The sequence below is a fragment of the Typha latifolia genome, chromosome 10, assembly GCF_019914945.1.
Source record: "Typha latifolia isolate L0001 chromosome 10, TyphaL0001v2, whole genome shotgun sequence".
In the NCBI taxonomy this organism is placed as follows: Eukaryota; Viridiplantae; Streptophyta; class Magnoliopsida; order Poales; family Typhaceae; genus Typha; species Typha latifolia.
The window spans coordinates 991823-1009461 of record NC_133095.1 but is presented as its reverse complement, the minus strand read 5'-3'; the positions used below and the strand labels follow the sequence as shown (position 1 = coordinate 1009461).

General features: G+C 43.8%; 7 protein-coding genes and 1 long non-coding RNA gene across 10 annotated transcripts; 5 read left to right on the top strand and 3 right to left on the bottom strand.

Annotated features, from left to right (window-relative positions):
- Window positions 1–68: 68 nt before the first annotated feature.
- Window positions 69–879, bottom strand: LOC140796296 (uncharacterized). Its single transcript, XM_073149265.1, has one exon. It carries the CDS (start codon window positions 877–879, stop codon window positions 235–237), a length of 645 nt encoding a protein of 214 aa, XP_073005366.1. The 3' UTR covers window positions 69–234.
- On the bottom strand, window positions 69–3699 carry LOC140796294 (E3 ubiquitin-protein ligase RSL1-like). 2 transcript variants are annotated; one of them, XM_073149263.1, is made up of 4 exons: window positions 2889–3699; window positions 1953–2689; window positions 1292–1624; window positions 69–1011 (listed from the first exon to the last, which is right to left on the bottom strand). In XM_073149263.1, exons 1-4 carry the CDS (start codon window positions 3276–3278, stop codon window positions 996–998), a joined length of 1476 nt encoding a protein of 491 aa, XP_073005364.1. In that variant the 5' UTR covers window positions 3279–3699; the 3' UTR covers window positions 69–995. The 2 variants fall into 2 exon arrangements, with proteins under 2 accessions (XP_073005364.1, XP_073005363.1); XM_073149262.1 differs by lacking the exon at window positions 69–1011 and having other exon boundaries at window positions 1097–1624; window positions 2889–3698.
- A 713-nt stretch (window positions 3700–4412) lies between these two features.
- On the top strand, window positions 4413–6657 carry LOC140796295 (fe(2+) transport protein 1-like). The gene is made up of 3 exons (XM_073149264.1): window positions 4413–5748; window positions 5846–5995; window positions 6069–6657. The coding sequence occupies exons 1-3, from the start codon at window positions 5224–5226 to the stop codon at window positions 6372–6374; spliced, it is 981 nt and encodes a 326-aa protein (XP_073005365.1). The 5' UTR covers window positions 4413–5223; the 3' UTR covers window positions 6375–6657.
- On the bottom strand, window positions 5880–7676 carry LOC140796297 (uncharacterized). 2 transcript variants are annotated; one of them, XR_012110432.1, is made up of 4 exons: window positions 7193–7676; window positions 6993–7109; window positions 6046–6412; window positions 5880–5974 (listed from the first exon to the last, which is right to left on the bottom strand). It is a non-coding gene; the product is annotated as an uncharacterized lncRNA (long non-coding RNA). The 2 variants fall into 2 exon arrangements; XR_012110433.1 differs by having other exon boundaries at window positions 6046–6408.
- Window positions 7677–7754: 78 nt separating this feature from the next.
- Window positions 7755–8228, top strand: LOC140796431 (probable BOI-related E3 ubiquitin-protein ligase 2). The gene has a single exon (XM_073149468.1). The coding sequence runs from the start codon at window positions 7755–7757 to the stop codon at window positions 8226–8228; it is 474 nt and encodes a 157-aa protein (XP_073005569.1).
- Window positions 8229–8771: 543 nt separating this feature from the next.
- LOC140797080 (acidic leucine-rich nuclear phosphoprotein 32-related protein 1-like) lies at window positions 8772–10950 on the top strand. Its single transcript, XM_073150366.1, has 2 exons — window positions 8772–9473; window positions 10530–10950. The coding sequence occupies exons 1-2, from the start codon at window positions 8871–8873 to the stop codon at window positions 10716–10718; spliced, it is 792 nt and encodes a 263-aa protein (XP_073006467.1). The 5' UTR covers window positions 8772–8870; the 3' UTR covers window positions 10719–10950.
- A 744-nt stretch (window positions 10951–11694) lies between these two features.
- On the top strand, window positions 11695–12872 carry LOC140796430 (F-box protein At5g03970-like). The gene has a single exon (XM_073149467.1). It carries the CDS (start codon window positions 11817–11819, stop codon window positions 12870–12872), a length of 1056 nt encoding a protein of 351 aa, XP_073005568.1. The 5' UTR covers window positions 11695–11816.
- A 1422-nt stretch (window positions 12873–14294) lies between these two features.
- Window positions 14295–15433, top strand: LOC140796429 (uncharacterized). The gene has a single exon (XM_073149466.1). It carries the CDS (start codon window positions 14378–14380, stop codon window positions 15431–15433), a length of 1056 nt encoding a protein of 351 aa, XP_073005567.1. The 5' UTR covers window positions 14295–14377.
- Window positions 15434–17639: the final 2206 nt, after the last annotated feature.

Sequence of the window (17639 nt, the reverse complement as noted above, 5' to 3'; positions counted from 1 at the left end):
AGTCTTAATATAATTATATCTGAGTTTTAGTCTCATATATGCTAAAGATTTAACTATTGAGATATATGTTTTTGCTTTAACTTTCAAATAATTCAAACAAAATAAATACACAACAAGAAAAATAAAAACAAAAAGATTTTAAACAGAAAATAAAAAATTACCAGCAGTTTACACAAAATCTACGTCCAACTCAAGAGAGGGGGGAGAAAGAATAAGAAAAATGAAAAAGAAAATCTAGACAAACTTGTCGTCTTCCTTCGCGACAAAATCCGACACCTCGCTGCCGGAATCCATAGCAGACCTAACAAGCTCCACCACTCTCGCCGCCATCTCCTCCAATCCCACCCCTACCTCCGTCGTATCTACCACTATCCTCTTTACGTCCCCTGTTTCGTAATCCGTGCACCCCCTGTACCCCTCCACTAGCCGACTCAGCTCCTCCCAATTCGCCGGCTTGTGCCACCCCACTCCTCCCTCCTCCGCCACCGTCCTACTCATCCTTCCCCTCTCCTCGAGCCGCCGCTGCCACTCCCCGTCGTCCCCCGGCCGGCACTCGACGACGACGACGCGAGATCCGAGGCGGAGGAGGGCGTCGAGGTGGGACCGGCGGGAGAGGGGGGAGTCGACGACGACGGAGAGACCGAGGCGGAGCTGCGTGGCGGCGGATCGCCAGAGGATGGCGTAGGAGAGGTCATTGAGGAGGCGGGGGGGGACGAGGACCGGGGGTTCTTGGAGCACGAAGGTGCAGTCGCGGACGTCGTCCTTGTCGAGGAGGGGGAGGCGGAGGGCGGCGGCGATGGCATGGGCGAGGGTGGATTTGCCGGTGCCCGGGTGGCCCTTCATCGCTATGATCAATGGCAGAGATTGCTCCTCCGCCATGAGAGAACCTCCGCGTCTATGGATCCTTATCCAAAGTACGAGAGGGTGTAAACTATATATAAGAGAATTGTCGCGTTACTGTGTTAAGGGATAAGGACTTATTTGTAAATGTTCGTTCAAGCTAGAATATCCCTGTTACAGTAAGTCACATAGAAGAGGCTAAGTGACATTTTGCCTTCATTAAGTTCAATCCATATTCATTCTCAAAGAACTACGATTACAAAGGTGATTCTATTGATCATCTGGTACCGTAAAAACTTTCAAAATAATTTTGATGTTGAAGAGCAGAATCCAATAATTCGCCAAAATATTAGGTAAAAAACAACTTAAAGAACATAAGATGTGGGCAACTTCTAAATGTTTTCACTGCATAAAATCATCGTTGTAACTATCGCTGATCACCGAGACAAACCTCTCAAGCCATGGAAGCTGGTGGAGGTCCCTCATGGTATCTAGGTACGAGTCTGAACAGCGAGGCGGTGACTGGCACGGAGGTTGATCATTCATGCCGAATCCTCCTGCGAGGAACCTATGTACCAGACCTAGCTGTTCTCTTTCTTGCTCTGTGTAGCCTTGTGTGACATTCGATATTGGATCGAAAGAGTCCCAATTCCACACTTCTGATTCTCGAGTCGAGAGTGCCTCATAGGATTCTAGATTATCTTCGCGGTGGAATGCACATTGGCAACTCTGAACTCCATTTCGGTACTCTGCCCCACAGGAGTAGCAGAATTCATGCCCACACCTGTCAAAGATGAAAATAAATGTGATCTTCTGGTCAGGTTTTGTAAATAATAAGAAGGGAATTTAGCAAAAGTTTGAACTTGTCATTTGACATTGAATCAGGATGCAGAGCTGCAATATTTTGACAAAAGAGCAGCACTGGCAGGTAGGGAATCACAAGAAACTCTAGTCATGGCCAAGGACTACATGTGTTAAGCCGCTATAACTGAAAATAATTGTAATGCAAAACGTGAAGTGTAAAGAATTCAATGAATCTCTCACAGTTTCCAGTTCATATTGGATAAGTTTGAAATGCAAATTAAGACAACATGAAGGTATGAAGGTAATACCAGCAAGCCATGTAGTAACAGCCTTCTGTGAGCTCAATCATCCGCCCGCACTCTTCACAGCGTCTCCACCTATTATTTTGCGCCAGGTGATGCGACGACATCTCCCTCACATCCCTCTCATCACATGCCATTGAAGTATGCCATGGCACATTACAGCTAATACAGAATTCTCGGTGGCACTCAGTGTACTCAACACAATTGGCATCATTCTGACTTGATGAACTTGAGCCAGAAGACACATTCTGATGTGCCCGCAGTCGTCCTGAACAATCTTGAAAGGGGCAATCGATTCTTTCCCTGTCGACAATGCCAGCTTCCATGGAGGCTCTTTCAAATAATTCGTAGCTAGTATCCGGAAGAAAAGACTTGGACTCAATTGTCGATACGTAATATTTACAACTAACTTGTGGGCACCTAATAGGAACCTTTGATGCCCCTAATCTTCCTTCCATATGCATAACCAAGCAATCAGAGCAAAATTTGTGGGAGCAATTCAGCTCTATCATCTGCAAACTTGGCTTCTCCTCACAACAGATAGGACAGTAATCAACCGAGTCATTCGCATCAGAAGGTAGATCGGCAACGCCCATGGCTTCTCGCGCCAGGTGCAACGGTCGCTCAAGCTCAAAGCTAGGAACCAGTGTTAAATCAAAGTCTTCTAGTTTATCAGCAAGTTCTAGAATCCTGTGAGCTAGAGCTACCAAAAGTTTGTCTTCAAGTATTTCTGTTTCTGCAATCTGTGAAATAAGAGAACGAAATTATTCATTTAATGCTCCGCAGCTCTTGTACATTTTGATAGCAGAGATTAACTAAATCATCATATGACAGTCTCTATTTTAAGAAACATATATAAAGAATTTAGAACAGAGAACAAGGCTAAAAGATGTACCCATCTCTATTTTTCCACTGATGTTCTTGAAATTGGTGATTTCTTACCTGAAAATAAAGCTTCTCTGAATCCGTAAACGCGTAAATTTTCTTAATACCATTGTCCAGAGCCACCAGGAGACCATCCAGAAGAGCCAAGTGGTCAGCCACTAACTCCTCTACACAAAGATCCAACTTCTTCTGCACTTGGAGTACAGGAACCCCAGGAGATCTCTCCATGACAACTCCAATTCCTGAGACCTTCGAGCCCAATCCCTTCGATTCCGAGGGAGACACGCCCTTGAAGAACATACGAAGAGAGAACTCATCGAGATCATTAATGGAGGCTAAAGAATCCTCTATCTCTTGCCACTCATCTTCCGCAGAACAACTCTGGAATTCCTCTTCGGCATCAGAATTGTCGAACAACCCATCTCCAAAACTATCCAAATTCTCCATATTTCTGATTAAAAACAAATATCTGCCGACTCTATTTGTGTCAAGTTGAGATTTTTAATCTAACACGAGAAATAACTCATCCCAAGTAATATAATTCATCTCCGAAGGAAACCGCGAAATGGGTTCTTCTCACCCACCCCACCAAATCAAAATCAACCAAAGACCCAACCAAGGGAATGAGAGAACCTTCCATTACCAAATATATAACCACAAAGATCGCCAAAATAGAGCTCGTCCCCGCCTTTAGGAACCAACCAAGCATTTCCCAGCCGTCGAGTCTTCTCGGGGGGAATCTCTGAATCCGGAACGGATCATTGCCTCAGATAACTCTGACACGAAGAATAAAACTTCTCTTTCCTCCCCGTTTCTCTCTGCGAAAGCGAGGAAGCCTCTGAGAAATTATTCCAAGAATAAAGACGAGAGAGAGAGAGAGAGAGAGAGAGAGAGAGAGGGGACAAGGAAGGAGAGAGGAATCGCGTCTGAGTAGCGTACTAAATTATTCGGGAATGGATCCTCTGCAGCCATGATTATATGAACGTAATAAATGAAAATTTCGTAGGGTACCTGATACTGCACAATGGATCAAGTTTCGGCGTCGGGGTTGCAGCGAATCCTATTTTGTAAATATTCCCTTGGTAGGAGTGGTAATCGTGGTTTGTAGTGGGGCCAACTAAAATGCCCGCGGGGTCCACGGCGCCAACCACTACTATTTTTTTTTTCTCATTTTTTTTCACCAACTAAATAGTAATAACATAGATGTGAAAAAACTTATTGCCAACTTGTTTAGGGAAAAATGATTAGCGTTAATAAACCATATAAGTTAAATGCTTTAATTTTATAGCAAATAGGTAAGTTAAAATTGAGCCAAAATGGAGCTAGGTAAACTATAATTTTTCATAAAAGCTAAGAATATGTAGCTACATATAGATATAGATATAGATATAGATATAGAGAGAGGGAGAGAAGACATTCCTGTTTTGCATTATTACCGTTGCTGAAATATCGCATTCAGTTAAACCAGATCGTAGTACAGGGCCTGATAAAAAAAGACAAACTGGCATGCACTATAAGCTAAAACCATGAGAGCAACTCCTCTCTTAAGCCCATAATACGACGGGAAACGTAACATCTGGCCTGGTCCATTGAGCAAACTTAATTACGCCACACTAATGAGAGTCGGCAAATATTAGGTCAACACTCGTACTGTCAAAATAAACTCAACTCCACTCGGCTTCAACTGAGCCGAGTCTCAGCTATTATTAAAATTTACGGATTCAATTTTTTTCATGAATATTAGGATTGAAATTTAGTGAAATTTTTATAACATTATTTGTGCATAATTTAGATCTAATTTGATGTGTTGCTTAAAGTGGTTAGTTAATTGTTTAATTTGTATATTGAGAAAGACCAACCATTTTGTTTAACCTATAATTAGCCTATGACTTATTCCTTATTACAAAAGTAGCACCTTAGTGATGATATCATAATAGAAAAGCCAAACTTTAGAAAGGAAAAAAAGAAAGGCTATTGACTTGCTAACTTATTGCAAGATGAGGAATTAGATTTAGATGTGTAAACAGAGAATTAAATTGGAATCGCCACCTACTAAGTTACTAACAATAAATTTCATCTGGCCATCGAACTCTCCTTTATAAGATTCGCTATCTCAACTGACTGGGCCCCACGCCTCCACGCATCAGTCTCGAGTCCGGCCCGTGGCCCCCACACAAACTACACGTGCTCATCTCGAATGCCCTAACTGCCCCTCAAAACCAATCAACTCCTCGATCCTCGTCCAAACTACACAACCACCTCGAGGGGCATCGCAGTCATTCCACTCAACTCGGACTCCTTTGAATCCTTCACTCTATATAGTGATCGACTGATCACAGAGTTGCAACTCCACAAAGCAAAAAATAAAACCTAAGTAGCCTCTATCCATTCCATGGCCTTATCCTACTACTTATCCGCCCTCCTTATCCTCCACCTCCTCCTCCCTTCCGCCCACTCCATCTCCGACAATCCCTGCGCCGCCACTTCTCGCGGTGAATGCTATAATAAACCCTACGCTATGCGCCTAAAGTTCATCGCCATCGCCTCGATCCTCATTACCAGCCTCATCGGCGTCTGCCTGCCGCTCTTCTCCCGATCGGTCCCAGCGCTACGCCCCGGACGTAACCTCTTTGTGATCGTCAAGGCCTTTGCGTCGGGGGTCATCCTCGCGACCGGGTACATGCACGTGCTGCCGGACTCGTTCGATGACCTAAAGTCGCCGTGCCTGCCGGAGAACCCTTGGGCTAAGTTCCCCTTCACCACCTTCGTTGCCATGGTATCGGCTGTGATCACTTTGATGCTTGACTCACTCATGATGAGTTACTATAAGAGTAGTAGTACTAGAAGAGATGAGATCATTGACGTGGATAAGGATGTGATTGGATCCGATATAAGGAAGAATCGCATCATAGCTCAGGTTTGTCATCTCAAATGCTAGAAAGTTATATATAACCATTTTGCCTTTTGCTTCTAGTATCAAAGTTCTTGTCAAGTGCGTACTACTTTGCTTGCAGGTACTAGAAATGGGAATAGTGGTGCACTCTGTGGTGATAGGATTATCCATGGGAGCGTCTCAGAATCCATGCACTATAAGGCCTTTGATTGCTGCTCTTTGCTTCCACCAAATGTTCGAAGGAATGGGCCTGGGAGGTTGCATCTTGCAGGTAATAAATAACAAAGCTAACCGTTTAATTCAAGTAGGGCAGTATCAAACCTGATTGACTAATCTGAATGCAGGCAGAGTATGACATGAAGATGAGGGCAATCCTGGTGTTCTTCTTCGCCACAACGACGCCGCTAGGTACGGTGCTCGGTATCGCGGTGTCTAACGTGTACAGCAGCGCGAGTCCAACAGCTCTGATCGTCGAGGGAGTACTTAACGCGGTGTCGGCTGGGATTCTGAACTATATGGCACTGGTGGAGCTCTTGTCTGTGGAGTTCATGGGGCCTAGGTTGCAGAGTAGTGTTAGGCTTCAGCTCTTAGGCTATGCTGCAGTATTTGCTGGTGCTGGTCTAATGTCTCTGATGGCAAAATGGGCTTAAAATTGAAGCAACTATATTGGCTCTGCACCTAGCACTGGCTATAGACATTTCATGCAGTTAGGGTTACTTGGCAGACCTTGATAGCCTTCAGATTAGAGATTTTTGTTACTTTTGTTTCCGGAAAGAAAGAAAGAAAAAAATCTCATAGGAAATGAAATTTACAGAGCAATGATCGTTATGAATAGCTTCTACCATTAAATTTGCCATGACATGCAATGTTTCTAGTTTTGAGTTCTTGTTGCTTCTTCAATTCATCAATAACATTAATGAGTATTTAATTCTACACCATGTAGTATGAACAGAAGACCTATCTTTGGGTCCCAAAGGTTCAACTATGAAGGATTCCAAGCAATGCTAGCATAAAGTGGGGGTCAAGTAAAAGACTAAGATATCGTTTGGTTTGAGACTAAGTCTCGAAATCGATTAGTTAGCCTTATTTTTTTAATTTTAAATTTTTAAAAAATAAATTTGATTAGATATAAAAAAGATTAAAAAAATATTTAGTTCCTGAACCAGTTTAGACATCCCTAAACCAGCAGTTTAGAGAGGGTTTCTAAATTCAAAGTAAATATATTTCCGGCTCACAGAAATGTAAATGACAGGGATATAAGATCAAACCTCCAATGGCAGTGGTGGTAAGTTGCCTCACAACTAACTTTCAGAATGACAAGGAATTATTGCTTTGAAAAACTTTTGAAGTGCCTTTACTCCAGAACTTCGAGCATATGATGGTACCTGGCAAACCTACCTTTTAGTAGGTTTAACTTTTGAAAAATTGTGATCTTGGTAGCTAAGGTACTATGGAAAGGTTGATATACCTGCCAAGTCACTCGTGCTGGTCGGTTCGGCTGCACTGTTGGATGCGCGTCTGCCAAATAGATCACGCGCATTGTATATTTTTTGCGGATCTGCGGCACTGAATCCTAAAAACAACAAACGTACCACCAAACTACCAGCAAACAACATCATAAAAGCACAAATTTAGTGGCAGTTGAAGCCCACCATCTTCACCTCTTCTCCTCCAATCTCAACAAAAGCAGGCGCCTTTTTTCACACACACCATGCATCAAACCACATCACACCCCTTCTTATTCTATTCCAATATACACACACACACACACACACACACACACACACTAACCTCTATTTTCCTCTTATTGTCATGCAGAGAGATGGCCAACTTGACGGATAACCAACCTAACGGAGCCGGCACCGATGCGTTGCTTCCAGGGAAGCTCTCCTTCCTCGGTGAAGACTTCTCCTCCCACCTCCAGCAACAGATGCTCGACGTTGATCGCCTCGTCCTCTGTCATGTAATCTTTTGCATTAAACTCCCTAAAAGAAGCGACTTTGTGGTTGAATGCATGCATTTTATTGCAGATGGGCAAGGTTACGGCGGAGTTGATGGAGCGGAGACGAAGGTTGCTGAGACAAATGCTCGCGGCGATAGAGCAAGGCGCCGCGAAGAGGCTAAAAGCCAAAGAAGAAGAGATCGAGAAGATGGCTAACCTCAACTGGGCGCTCCAGGAGCGGATCCAGAGCCTCTGCGTCGAGAACCAGATATGGCGAGACTTGGCGCAGAGCAGCGAGGCGACGGCGAACTCATTGAGGACTAATCTCGAACAGGTGATGGATGCTCAAAGTAATGTCGGAGAGCAGCAGAGATGCGAGGATTCATGTCACTCGAGAGAGGAGAAGAAGGTTTGTAAGAATTGTGGAGGAGATGAGCCATCGGTGTTGTTATTGCCATGTCGGCATCTGTGTGTATGTGCGGCGTGCGGTCCGGTGGTACGTCTTTGCCCAGTTTGTAGATTTCCCCACAACGGCGCTGTTCATGTCAACTTGTCGCACTAGAGAGTCGAGAGTTCATCATCATCTACCTGTATTTTACTTTTATCATTATTCACATACTACTATGTAAATATTTATTAGTTGATTATCACATTTTCTTTTTAACGCCCTCAAAACACCCTGACTGTCTGAATATTTCGTTACTTTAAGAGAAAAAAATTCTCCATTTATTTTCACATTAATCTAAAGAAATTATTCAAGGCTATTTTATAGTATTAAGCTTGCTTTACATCTATACTTCTTTACTAACTAACTATTTATTTAAAAACTTAACGGCAAGGTATTTTAAGTAAAATGAAGGTGTTAAAAGACAACTATTTATATGATCGGGTATGAATTTTAATAACATAGGGTGTCTACTGTAAATTTTCTAAAAAGAAAATCTTTAATACTACAGTCTACTGTTAGTACTTAGAAGTAGATCCGTCTCTTGGACATAGATTTTGGGCTAGTCTTTGCCCGGCCCATCCCAATTGGGTCTTATATGGGCTGGCCCTCTAAGCTTCATACGCTGTGGTTTCTATCGTTTATATTAGGAATATTTGCAAAGGCACGTCGTAATTTGCAAAAAAGGGCCGCTCCAGGGGGGTTTTAGCTGCTCTCTCCCTCTAGGGTTTGGGGTTTATCCTTCGACCTCCTCTCGCCATGGCCGATTCTTGGGAGCAAGCCGTGGCGGCGGCCCTCAAGTCCCATTCGTCGAGCTCTCCGCCTCGGACACTAACACTAGACGGCGCCGTGAAGTCCGTCAACGGCCGGCTCCCCTCTTCGTCCCTCTTCGAGCGATTCCAAACCCTAGACCACCTCTCCCTCGCCAACGTCCGGCTCTCCTCTCTCGAGGGGTTCCCCCGCCTCCCCAAACTCCGGCGGCTCGTACTGTCCGACAACCGCATTGCCGGCGGGCTTGGAGAGCTCATCGAGGCGGGTCTAGGCGAGCTACGGGACCTGGATTTATCCAATAATCGGATTCAGGCGATTGATGACCTTGCTCCACTCGCGAAGCTAGGGCTTGTATCGCTCGATCTATACGAGTGCCCCGTGACGAAGATTAAGGGTTATAGGTCAAAGATGTTTGAGATGATTCCATCGTTGAAGTATCTGGATAAGATGGACGCCGATGGGAAAGAGCGGTTGGATTCGGATGAGGAAGAGGAGGAATCGGATGTGGAGGAGATCGATGATGATGAGGAGGATGAGGACGAGAACGGTGAAATCGAAGAGGAGAGCGATGGAGAAGAAGAAGATGATGAGGTGAGTTCATATTTTCTTCTGTCCTTTTATAAAGTTTTGAGCTTGATATCATTTATGGCTGTAAATCTTTGTATAATGATTGGTTCTAGTTTTGTCAAAACTTTATTGAATCCATGTCTCATACTCTGACTTGAAAAATAAGAATAGAAATAGCCATTGTCATTTGTGTTTGCTCTTGCCATTGCAAGATTCTTTTTAATTTTTGAAGTTAAAAAACCACTAGCCATAGAAAGCAAGGAGTTTTTGTCTAGAAATCAGGTTGACTTAGCATTCCTCGAGTGAAAACTCGTATAACTTGGAGCAATTGTACTTGATATTCACGATTAAGCACGGGAGGAATGAAGAACTTCTTGTTGCAGCTCAATCAATCTATTGTTTAGTTCTTTTTTCTCGCTCTTCTACAACTGCGACTAGGGTTAGGGAAAGAGGGTTGCACTGGGTAGCTTGACAATATCCCAACATGCTGCAAGAAAATATATGAATATGAAACACCAAGATTTGGTTAATCCCCCTGTTTTAGAAACCACAGAGGACTTGGATTGAACCATGAACGAAGATAAAATTTTCCTTATATTGATGATGCACCTCTTAATTGAGCTGACTGGTGGTAAAGGATTCATCTTTTGAACTTAAAAAATTGGATTTGCGAGACTTCTGTGCTGCTGCAATTTTGCTTGGTATGTTTTCTTTTGATCACTATGAAAGATCTGTCAGGTTGGGTATTTGTTTCTCACTTTCAAATATTTTGGAATGCTCGAGTCTTTGATCATCTATTCTCAAGTCATTAATCATTATATTGTTGTATCGCTGGTCTCTACATCGTTCATCTTTTTTTGCATGGGTGCATATGCATGCACATGTTTCTGTACTTAATATTTGGTTTCATTTTTCTGGTCCTTGTGTATCTCCATTTACTTGGATACCATTGCGTTGTTTGCCTGCTTTACACATTAGATTAGAGAAGGTCAAATTTTCTTCTTAGTCAAGTTCTTATTCTCCATTATTTTATCAGTCGATTGGAATTAACCATTTGTTGTCTGGTGCGACGCTGTGTAGGACGAGGCCCCAGAAAGTGAAGTTGATGCAGAAAGTGAAGAAAGTGAAAGTGAAGAAGTTGATGATGACAAGGAAGACTGTGGCCCGCCAACTCAATCCTCTCTTCAGAACAAGAGAAAGAGGGATCGAGAAGATAACCTTGTCGGTGAAAGCAATAAGAACTCAAAGCTAATTAAAGATCAACACTAGCTTCATACATGGGAATTTGAGTACTAAAAAAGATGGCGTCCTCAAGACTGTAAACTTATGTATGCCATAGCTTGGAAGAAGCTATGTAGGATCTCTAAATAGCAGGCTTCTTCACCCAAGCATGTCAAAATTCTCTAAATAGCTTATTCAATGTTAGTTATGTATACATTCTTGCTGGATGGATCTTAGATGCTTTGTGAAAAATTTTAATGTTCTATTTTGTTATTCAAAAGTGTTACTTGCCATTTGGATCATCTTTTTTGCTGCTCCTAAAGACCTAAATGGGTATATTTTACAATAGTTGAAGACTAACTAAGCGAATCATATGTGTTTGCATATAGTGCTTGATTTCTATTGGAGCATATCAGAATAATGGCAGGGACTCAAATTTTATGTGATTATTGTTAAAGTTATCTAGATAGTTAGACACAATATATACTAAATACTTTGTCACAAAATCCTCCACTTAAACATAATATTAATTGGCTACTTAGATCAAGGTCTCCTCCAGTCAAGTCTTGTGCCTTTCTGGAAGTTTCATACAATGACCTTGTGGCTTGTGGCTTTCTGTTATAATACTAGACTTTGAAGACTTAGATAAGTAGCTAGTATTAGCAAACAAATATTAAGCTTTATCTCTTAAAAGGTCTAATTTATCACAAATATTAGATTGATTTATCCTATATAAATATTTTATCTCTTAATTCATATTGATATTAAGATAGAATTCTTTAATAACCAAAGGATACATACTCGTTATTCTATAAATATACGGTTCAAGATACGAGAGGAACTAAAAGGTTATGTACATGATTTTCATGGTCCAAATAATTAAAGACATAGATATTAAGGATAACCATGTCAGGTAAGTAAGTATATGCTGGCACACGGGTATGCCAGCATATATTTTGTGTTAATTTATTAGTTAATATCCTTCTACTAAATGCTTATTAGTTAATATTATGGAGGATTACAAACTTTCGTATAGAGTGAATGAGAAACTTGCCTGTTTGTTTTTGTATATAGTTAGCAGCGTAGAGGAGACCCCTCCGTTGACTTGCTCTCAAATCAAGCGAAGACAGGACGAAGAAGACTTGTATGATGTCCGACGGCTCCGGGAACCAAGCGGCTGCCGCCATCGAGAATCCCGATGAGGAGGACGCGCGCAAGGCCTTCCGACAGCGGCTCCGATGGGCTTCCCGCGACCGGCTCGGCGGTCGGACCGGCGACATCATAGCGGCAATCAACAAGCCCCTCGCCGACGTCGTCCGCGACCACGTCCTCCTCTACCTCCCCCCCGCCTCCCTCTTCCGTTTCCTTTCCGTTCACCCTTCCTGGCGTCAGGTGATCTCCTCCGCCCTCTTCGCCCACACCCACTCCCGCACCCACCTTTCCCGGCTCTCCGGCGTCTTCGCAGGAAATGACACTTTTGCCCCTCGTCTCAACTTTTTATCTTTCGACCCCAGGGTCGACGTTATTCCCCGTCCTACCCTCTCCTTCCTCCCCGATAGGCTCATCTCCGTCCGTTGTTCATCCAACGGCCTCCTCTGTTGCTTCGCGAGGCGCACCAACGCCTACTTCGTCTGCAACCCCGCCACGTCGGATTGGGTTCGGATCCCAACTCCGCCCAACGACCCGGGTCCGGAACCGCCACTAGCCCTGATCTTCGAGCCCTCGGCGTACAACTTCCGATCCGATTACACCCTCGCGTGCGCCTTCGAGATGTCGGGTGGATCGGGGGCATACGGCTTCCAGACCTTCTCGTCGGCCACCGGCCGTTGGATGGTCTCCGTCGCGGCAGCTCCGGTGGAGGGTTTGGATGCCCGCTCCGGCGTTTCAGCCGGTGGCGCGGCGTACTGGAGGACGGCGATCGGGACGGTGGTGGAGTACGACCCCGCGAAGGATCAGGCCCGGGTGCTGCAGTGCCCGGCGGATGCGGGGATGATGTGGGAGCTCGGCGCCGCCGCCGGCACCCTATCCTGTGTGGCGGCGACGGAGTTCGCCGTCACGGCCTACGCGCTCGGCCGGGGGGACGAGTGGGTGGAGGTGGGCTTCGTTCCCGTGGAGCCCAGCGGTGGGGAGGAGGAGCAAGAAGAGGAGGAGGAGGAGGAGGAGGAGGGGTTATCGTCATCCGCGAGCGCCCCTGGCCGTTGAGATTCTACGGCGCGAATCTGGAGGCGGCGCTCTGGGTGGACGGGAGCGTGGTGGCGGTGGACTTCCGTGGCCGGCGAATGCGGAGGATCGGATCCGTGGACGCGGATCCGAGCGAGATGGATTACGTGGCGCACATCAACACCCTCGCTCCAGTGGCCAAGACCAGAAAAACATTCTGATGCAGTCCTTTTGCATCCTGTCTGAATATATATATATATATATATATATATGTAATCTTCTCGCAAAAATTACATATATATGTAATTTTCGCGAGAAGAAAGAAACATCAAACTGTTTAAATTGTGTCTTCTATCCATGCCAATGCGATATAATATATTTTATAAAAATACTCATTCTTATTCTATACTTTATGAATAATATATATATATATAAAATATTGATAGCATTAGTTTGTGTGATGGTAACACCTTTGTACTCTCTATTCATGACTAACAACACAATATGGAAGTGTTATTTTGTAGTTTTTTTTTATTTGTTTGTTGGAGCAATGAAGGCCTCCTCTGCTCTAAATCTTTTTTTTAATTTTTCTGGATGTTACACTGCAGTAGCCTTTTCGTTTTAATAAAGAAGACTTAGGAGAGTTGTAGATATGTCAGCAGAATAGTCTTGCTGCTTTATTTTCTGATTATTTTATTGACTGATACTACCCCCATTTTGGGACAAAACAATTCTTTCTTGTTTCCTTCTTGTCTTGCTTATTGATTAAGGAAGTAGACTACTAATATATATAATATAGTTTTTTTTGCTCCTCAAAATTCTCTTTTCTTCACTAATATCTAATAATATATATAAGGTGAAAATGTTTTGATAGAGGCTCACAATTTAATTACATATATTAGTGATAGTATTTATAACAACATGCAAATTAATATAAATTCACTTAAAATTATTTAACCATCACATGACAATATAATATTTTTATATAAGTAGAATAGAGTTTCATTGCCTATGATACATTAAATAAAATATAATAATCATAAAATCAATTTCATCACTCTTATTCTTTATTTTTTATTGACAATCAAGCACCTTCTAAACAAATTATATTAGAAAGTATAATTGTCTATTTGTGATAAGTTTTAATAATGTAAATATCATATTTATATTTTTGAAGGCTCATTTCATCATTATTAAGACGTAGTGTGAATTAATTTTTAATAATATCTAAATATTTGCTAAAAATAATAAGGACGAGAGTAGAAAAATGATAAGTTAAAAATATAAGCAGGTAAATAATTCTTAAAAATTTGATAACTTATCCATATCTATTAAGTCCAATGATCCAGAGATAGTTCACAGTTATATTACATAATTTATAATTATTTTATAATTATATTGCAGAGGATTACAAACTTGCGTATAGAGAGGGAGGAGTGAATGGGAAACTTGCGTATTTGTTTTTCTATATAGTTAGCACTTAGCAGCGTGTAGGAGACCCCTCCGTTGACTTGATATCAATCCACGCGAAGACGAAGAAGACTTGTATGATGTCCGTCGTCTCCGGGAACCAAGCGGCTGCCGCCGTCGAGAATCCCAACGAGGAGGACGCGGGCAACTCCTCCCGGCTGCGGCTCAGATGGGCTTCCCTCAACCGGCTCCGCGGTCGGATCGCCGACATCATAGCGGCGATCAACAAGCCCCTCGCCGACGTCGTCCGCGACCACGTCCTCCTCTACCTCCCCCCTGCCTCCCTCTTCCGTTTCCTTTCCGTTCACCCTTCCTGGCGTCAGGTGATCTCCTCCGCCCTCTTCGCTCACACCCACTCCCGCACCCACCTTTCCCGGCTCTCCGGCGTCTTCGCAGGAAATGACACTTTTACCCCTTGCCTCACCTTTTTATCTTTCGACCCCAAAGCCGACGGTATTCCCCATCCTGCCCTCTCCTTCCTCCCCGATAGGCCCATCTCCGTCCGTTGTTCATCCAACGGCCTCATCTGCTGCTTCGCGTGGACCACCAACGCCTACTTCGTCTGCAACCCCGCCACGTCGGATTGGGTTCGGATCCCAACTCCGCCCAACTATCCGGGTCCGAACCCGCCGTTAGCCCTAATCTTCGAGCCATCGGCGTACAACTTCCGGTCCGATTTTGCGCTCGTGTGCGCCGTCGAGTCTTGTACTGGATCGGGGGTGTACGGGTTCCAGACATTCTCTTCGGCCACTGGACAATGGTGGGTCTCCGATGCGGTGGCGCCGGCAGAGGGGCTGATCGCCCTCTCCGGCATATCCGCCGGCGGCGCGGCGTACTGGAGGACGGCGATCGGGACGGTGGTGGAGTACGACCCCGCGAAGGATCAGGCCCGGGTGCTGCAGTGCCCGGCGGATGCGGGGATGATGTGGGAGCTCGGCGCCGCCGCCGGCACCCTATCCTGTGTGGCGGCGACGGAGTTCGCCGTCACGGCCTACGCGCTCGGCCGGGGGGACGAGTGGGTGGAGGTGGGCTTCGTTCCCGTGGAGCCCAGCGGTGGGGAGGAGGAGCAAGAAGAGGAGGAGGAGGAGGAGGAGGAGGGGTTATCGTCATCCGCGAGCGCCCCTGGCCGTTGAGATTCTACGGCGCGAATCTGGAGGCGGCGCTCTGGGTGGACGGGAGCGTGGTGGCGGTGGACTTCCGTGGCCGGCGAATGCGGAGGATCGGATCCGTGGACGCGGATCCGAGCGAGATGGATTACGTGGCGCACATCAACACCCTCGCTCCAGTGGCCAAGACCAGAAAAACATTCTGATGCAGTCCTTTTGCATCCTGTCTGAATATATATATATATATATATATATATGTAATCTTCTCGCAAAAATTACATATATATGTAATTTTCGCGAGAAGAAAGAAACATCAAACTGTTTAAATTGTGTCTTCTATCCATGCCAATGCGATATAATATATTTTATAAAAATACTCATTCTTATTCTATACTTTATGAATAATATATATATATATAAAATATTGATAGCATTAGTTTGTGTGATGGTAACACCTTTGTACTCTCTATTCATGACTAACAACACAATATGGAAGTGTTATTTTGTAGTTTTTTTTTATTTGTTTGTTGGAGCAATGAAGGCCTCCTCTGCTCTAAATCTTTTTTTTTTTTTTAATTTTTCTGGATGTTACACTGCAGTAGCCTTTTCGTTTTAATAAAGAAGACTTAGGAGAGTTGTAGATATGTCAGCAGAATAGTCTTGCTGCTTTATTTTCTGATTATTTTATTGACTGATACTACCCCCATTTTGGGACAAAACAATTCTTTCTTGTTTCCTTCTTGTCTTGCTTATTGATTAAGGAAGTAGACTACTAATATATATAATATAGTTTTTTTTGCTCCTCAAAATTCTCTTTTCTTCACTAATATCTAATAATATATATAAGGTGAAAATGTTTTGATAGAGGCTCACAATTTAATTACATATATTAGTGATAGTATTTATAACAACATGCAAATTAATATAAATTCACTTAAAATTATTTAACCATCACATGACAATATAATATTTTTATATAAGTAGAATAGAGTTTCATTGCCTATGATACATTAAATAAAATATAATAATCATAAAATCAATTTCATCACTCTTATTCTTTATTTTTTATTGACAATCAAGCACCTTCTAAACAAATTATATTAGAAAGTATAATTGTCTATTTGTGATAAGTTTTAATAATGTAAATATCATATTTATATTTTTGAAGGCTCATTTCATCATTATTAAGACGTAGTGTGAATTAATTTTTAATAATATCTAAATATTTGCTAAAAATAATAAGGACGAGAGTAGAAAAATGATAAGTTAAAAATATAAGCAGGTAAATAATTCTTAAAAATTTGATAACTTATCCATATCTATTAAGTCCAATGATCCAGAGATAGTTCACAGTTATATTACATAATTTATAATTATTTTATAATTATATTGCAGAGGATTACAAACTTGCGTATAGAGAGGGAGGAGTGAATGGGAAACTTGCGTATTTGTTTTTCTATATAGTTAGCACTTAGCAGCGTGTAGGAGACCCCTCCGTTGACTTGATATCAATCCACGCGAAGACGAAGAAGACTTGTATGATGTCCGTCGTCTCCGGGAACCAAGCGGCTGCCGCCGTCGAGAATCCCAACGAGGAGGACGCGGGCAACTCCTCCCGGCTGCGGCTCAGATGGGCTTCCCTCAACCGGCTCCGCGGTCGGATCGCCGACATCATAGCGGCGATCAACAAGCCCCTCGCCGACGTCGTCCGCGACCACGTCCTCCTCTACCTCCCCCCTGCCTCCCTCTTCCGTTTCCTTTCCGTTCACCCTTCCTGGCGTCAGGTGATCTCCTCCGCCCTCTTCGCTCACACCCACTCCCGCACCCACCTTTCCCGGCTCTCCGGCGTCTTCGCAGGAAATGACACTTTACCCCTTGCCTCACCTTTTTATCTTTCGACCCCAAAGCCGACGGTATTCCCCATCCTGCCCTCTCCTTCCTCCCCGATAGGCCCATCTCCGTCCGTTGTTCATCCAACGGCCTCATCTGCTGCTTCGCGTGGACCACCAACGCCTACTTCGTCTGCAACCCCGCCACGTCGGATTGGGTTCGGATCCCAACTCCGCCCAACTATCCGGGTCCGAACCCGCCGTTAGCCCTAATCTTCGAGCCATCGGCGTACAACTTCCGGTCCGATTTTGCGCTCGTGTGCGCCGTCGAGTCTTGTACTGGATCGGGGGTGTACGGGTTCCAGACATTCTCTTCGGCCACTGGACAATGGTGGGTCTCCGAT

Coding starts and splice junctions, on each gene's coding strand:
- LOC140796430 (XM_073149467.1), top strand. CDS start 11,817: ATGATGTCCGACGGCTCCGGGAACCAAGCGGCTGCCGCCATCGAGAAT.
- LOC140796294 (XM_073149262.1), bottom strand. CDS start 3,278: ATGGAGAATTTGGATAGTTTTGGAGATGGGTTGTTCGACAATTCTGAT. Junction 2,690..2,888: donor CAGAGAAGCTTTATTTTCAG/GTAAGAAATCAC, acceptor CTTATTTCACAG/ATTGCAGAAACAGAAATACT. Junction 1,625..1,952: donor TGTTACTACATGGCTTGCTG/GTATTACCTTCA, acceptor CATCTTTGACAG/GTGTGGGCATGAATTCTGCT.
- LOC140796295 (XM_073149264.1), top strand. CDS start 5,224: ATGGCCTTATCCTACTACTTATCCGCCCTCCTTATCCTCCACCTCCTC. Junction 5,749..5,845: donor AGAATCGCATCATAGCTCAG/GTTTGTCATCTC, acceptor CTTTGCTTGCAG/GTACTAGAAATGGGAATAGT. Junction 5,996..6,068: donor TGGGAGGTTGCATCTTGCAG/GTAATAAATAAC, acceptor ATCTGAATGCAG/GCAGAGTATGACATGAAGAT.
- LOC140796296 (XM_073149265.1), bottom strand. CDS start 879: ATGGCGGAGGAGCAATCTCTGCCATTGATCATAGCGATGAAGGGCCAC.
- LOC140797080 (XM_073150366.1), top strand. CDS start 8,871: ATGGCCGATTCTTGGGAGCAAGCCGTGGCGGCGGCCCTCAAGTCCCAT. Junction 9,474..10,529: donor GAGAAGAAGAAGATGATGAG/GTGAGTTCATAT, acceptor GACGCTGTGTAG/GACGAGGCCCCAGAAAGTGA.
- LOC140796429 (XM_073149466.1), top strand. CDS start 14,378: ATGATGTCCGTCGTCTCCGGGAACCAAGCGGCTGCCGCCGTCGAGAAT.
- LOC140796431 (XM_073149468.1), top strand. CDS start 7,755: ATGGGCAAGGTTACGGCGGAGTTGATGGAGCGGAGACGAAGGTTGCTG.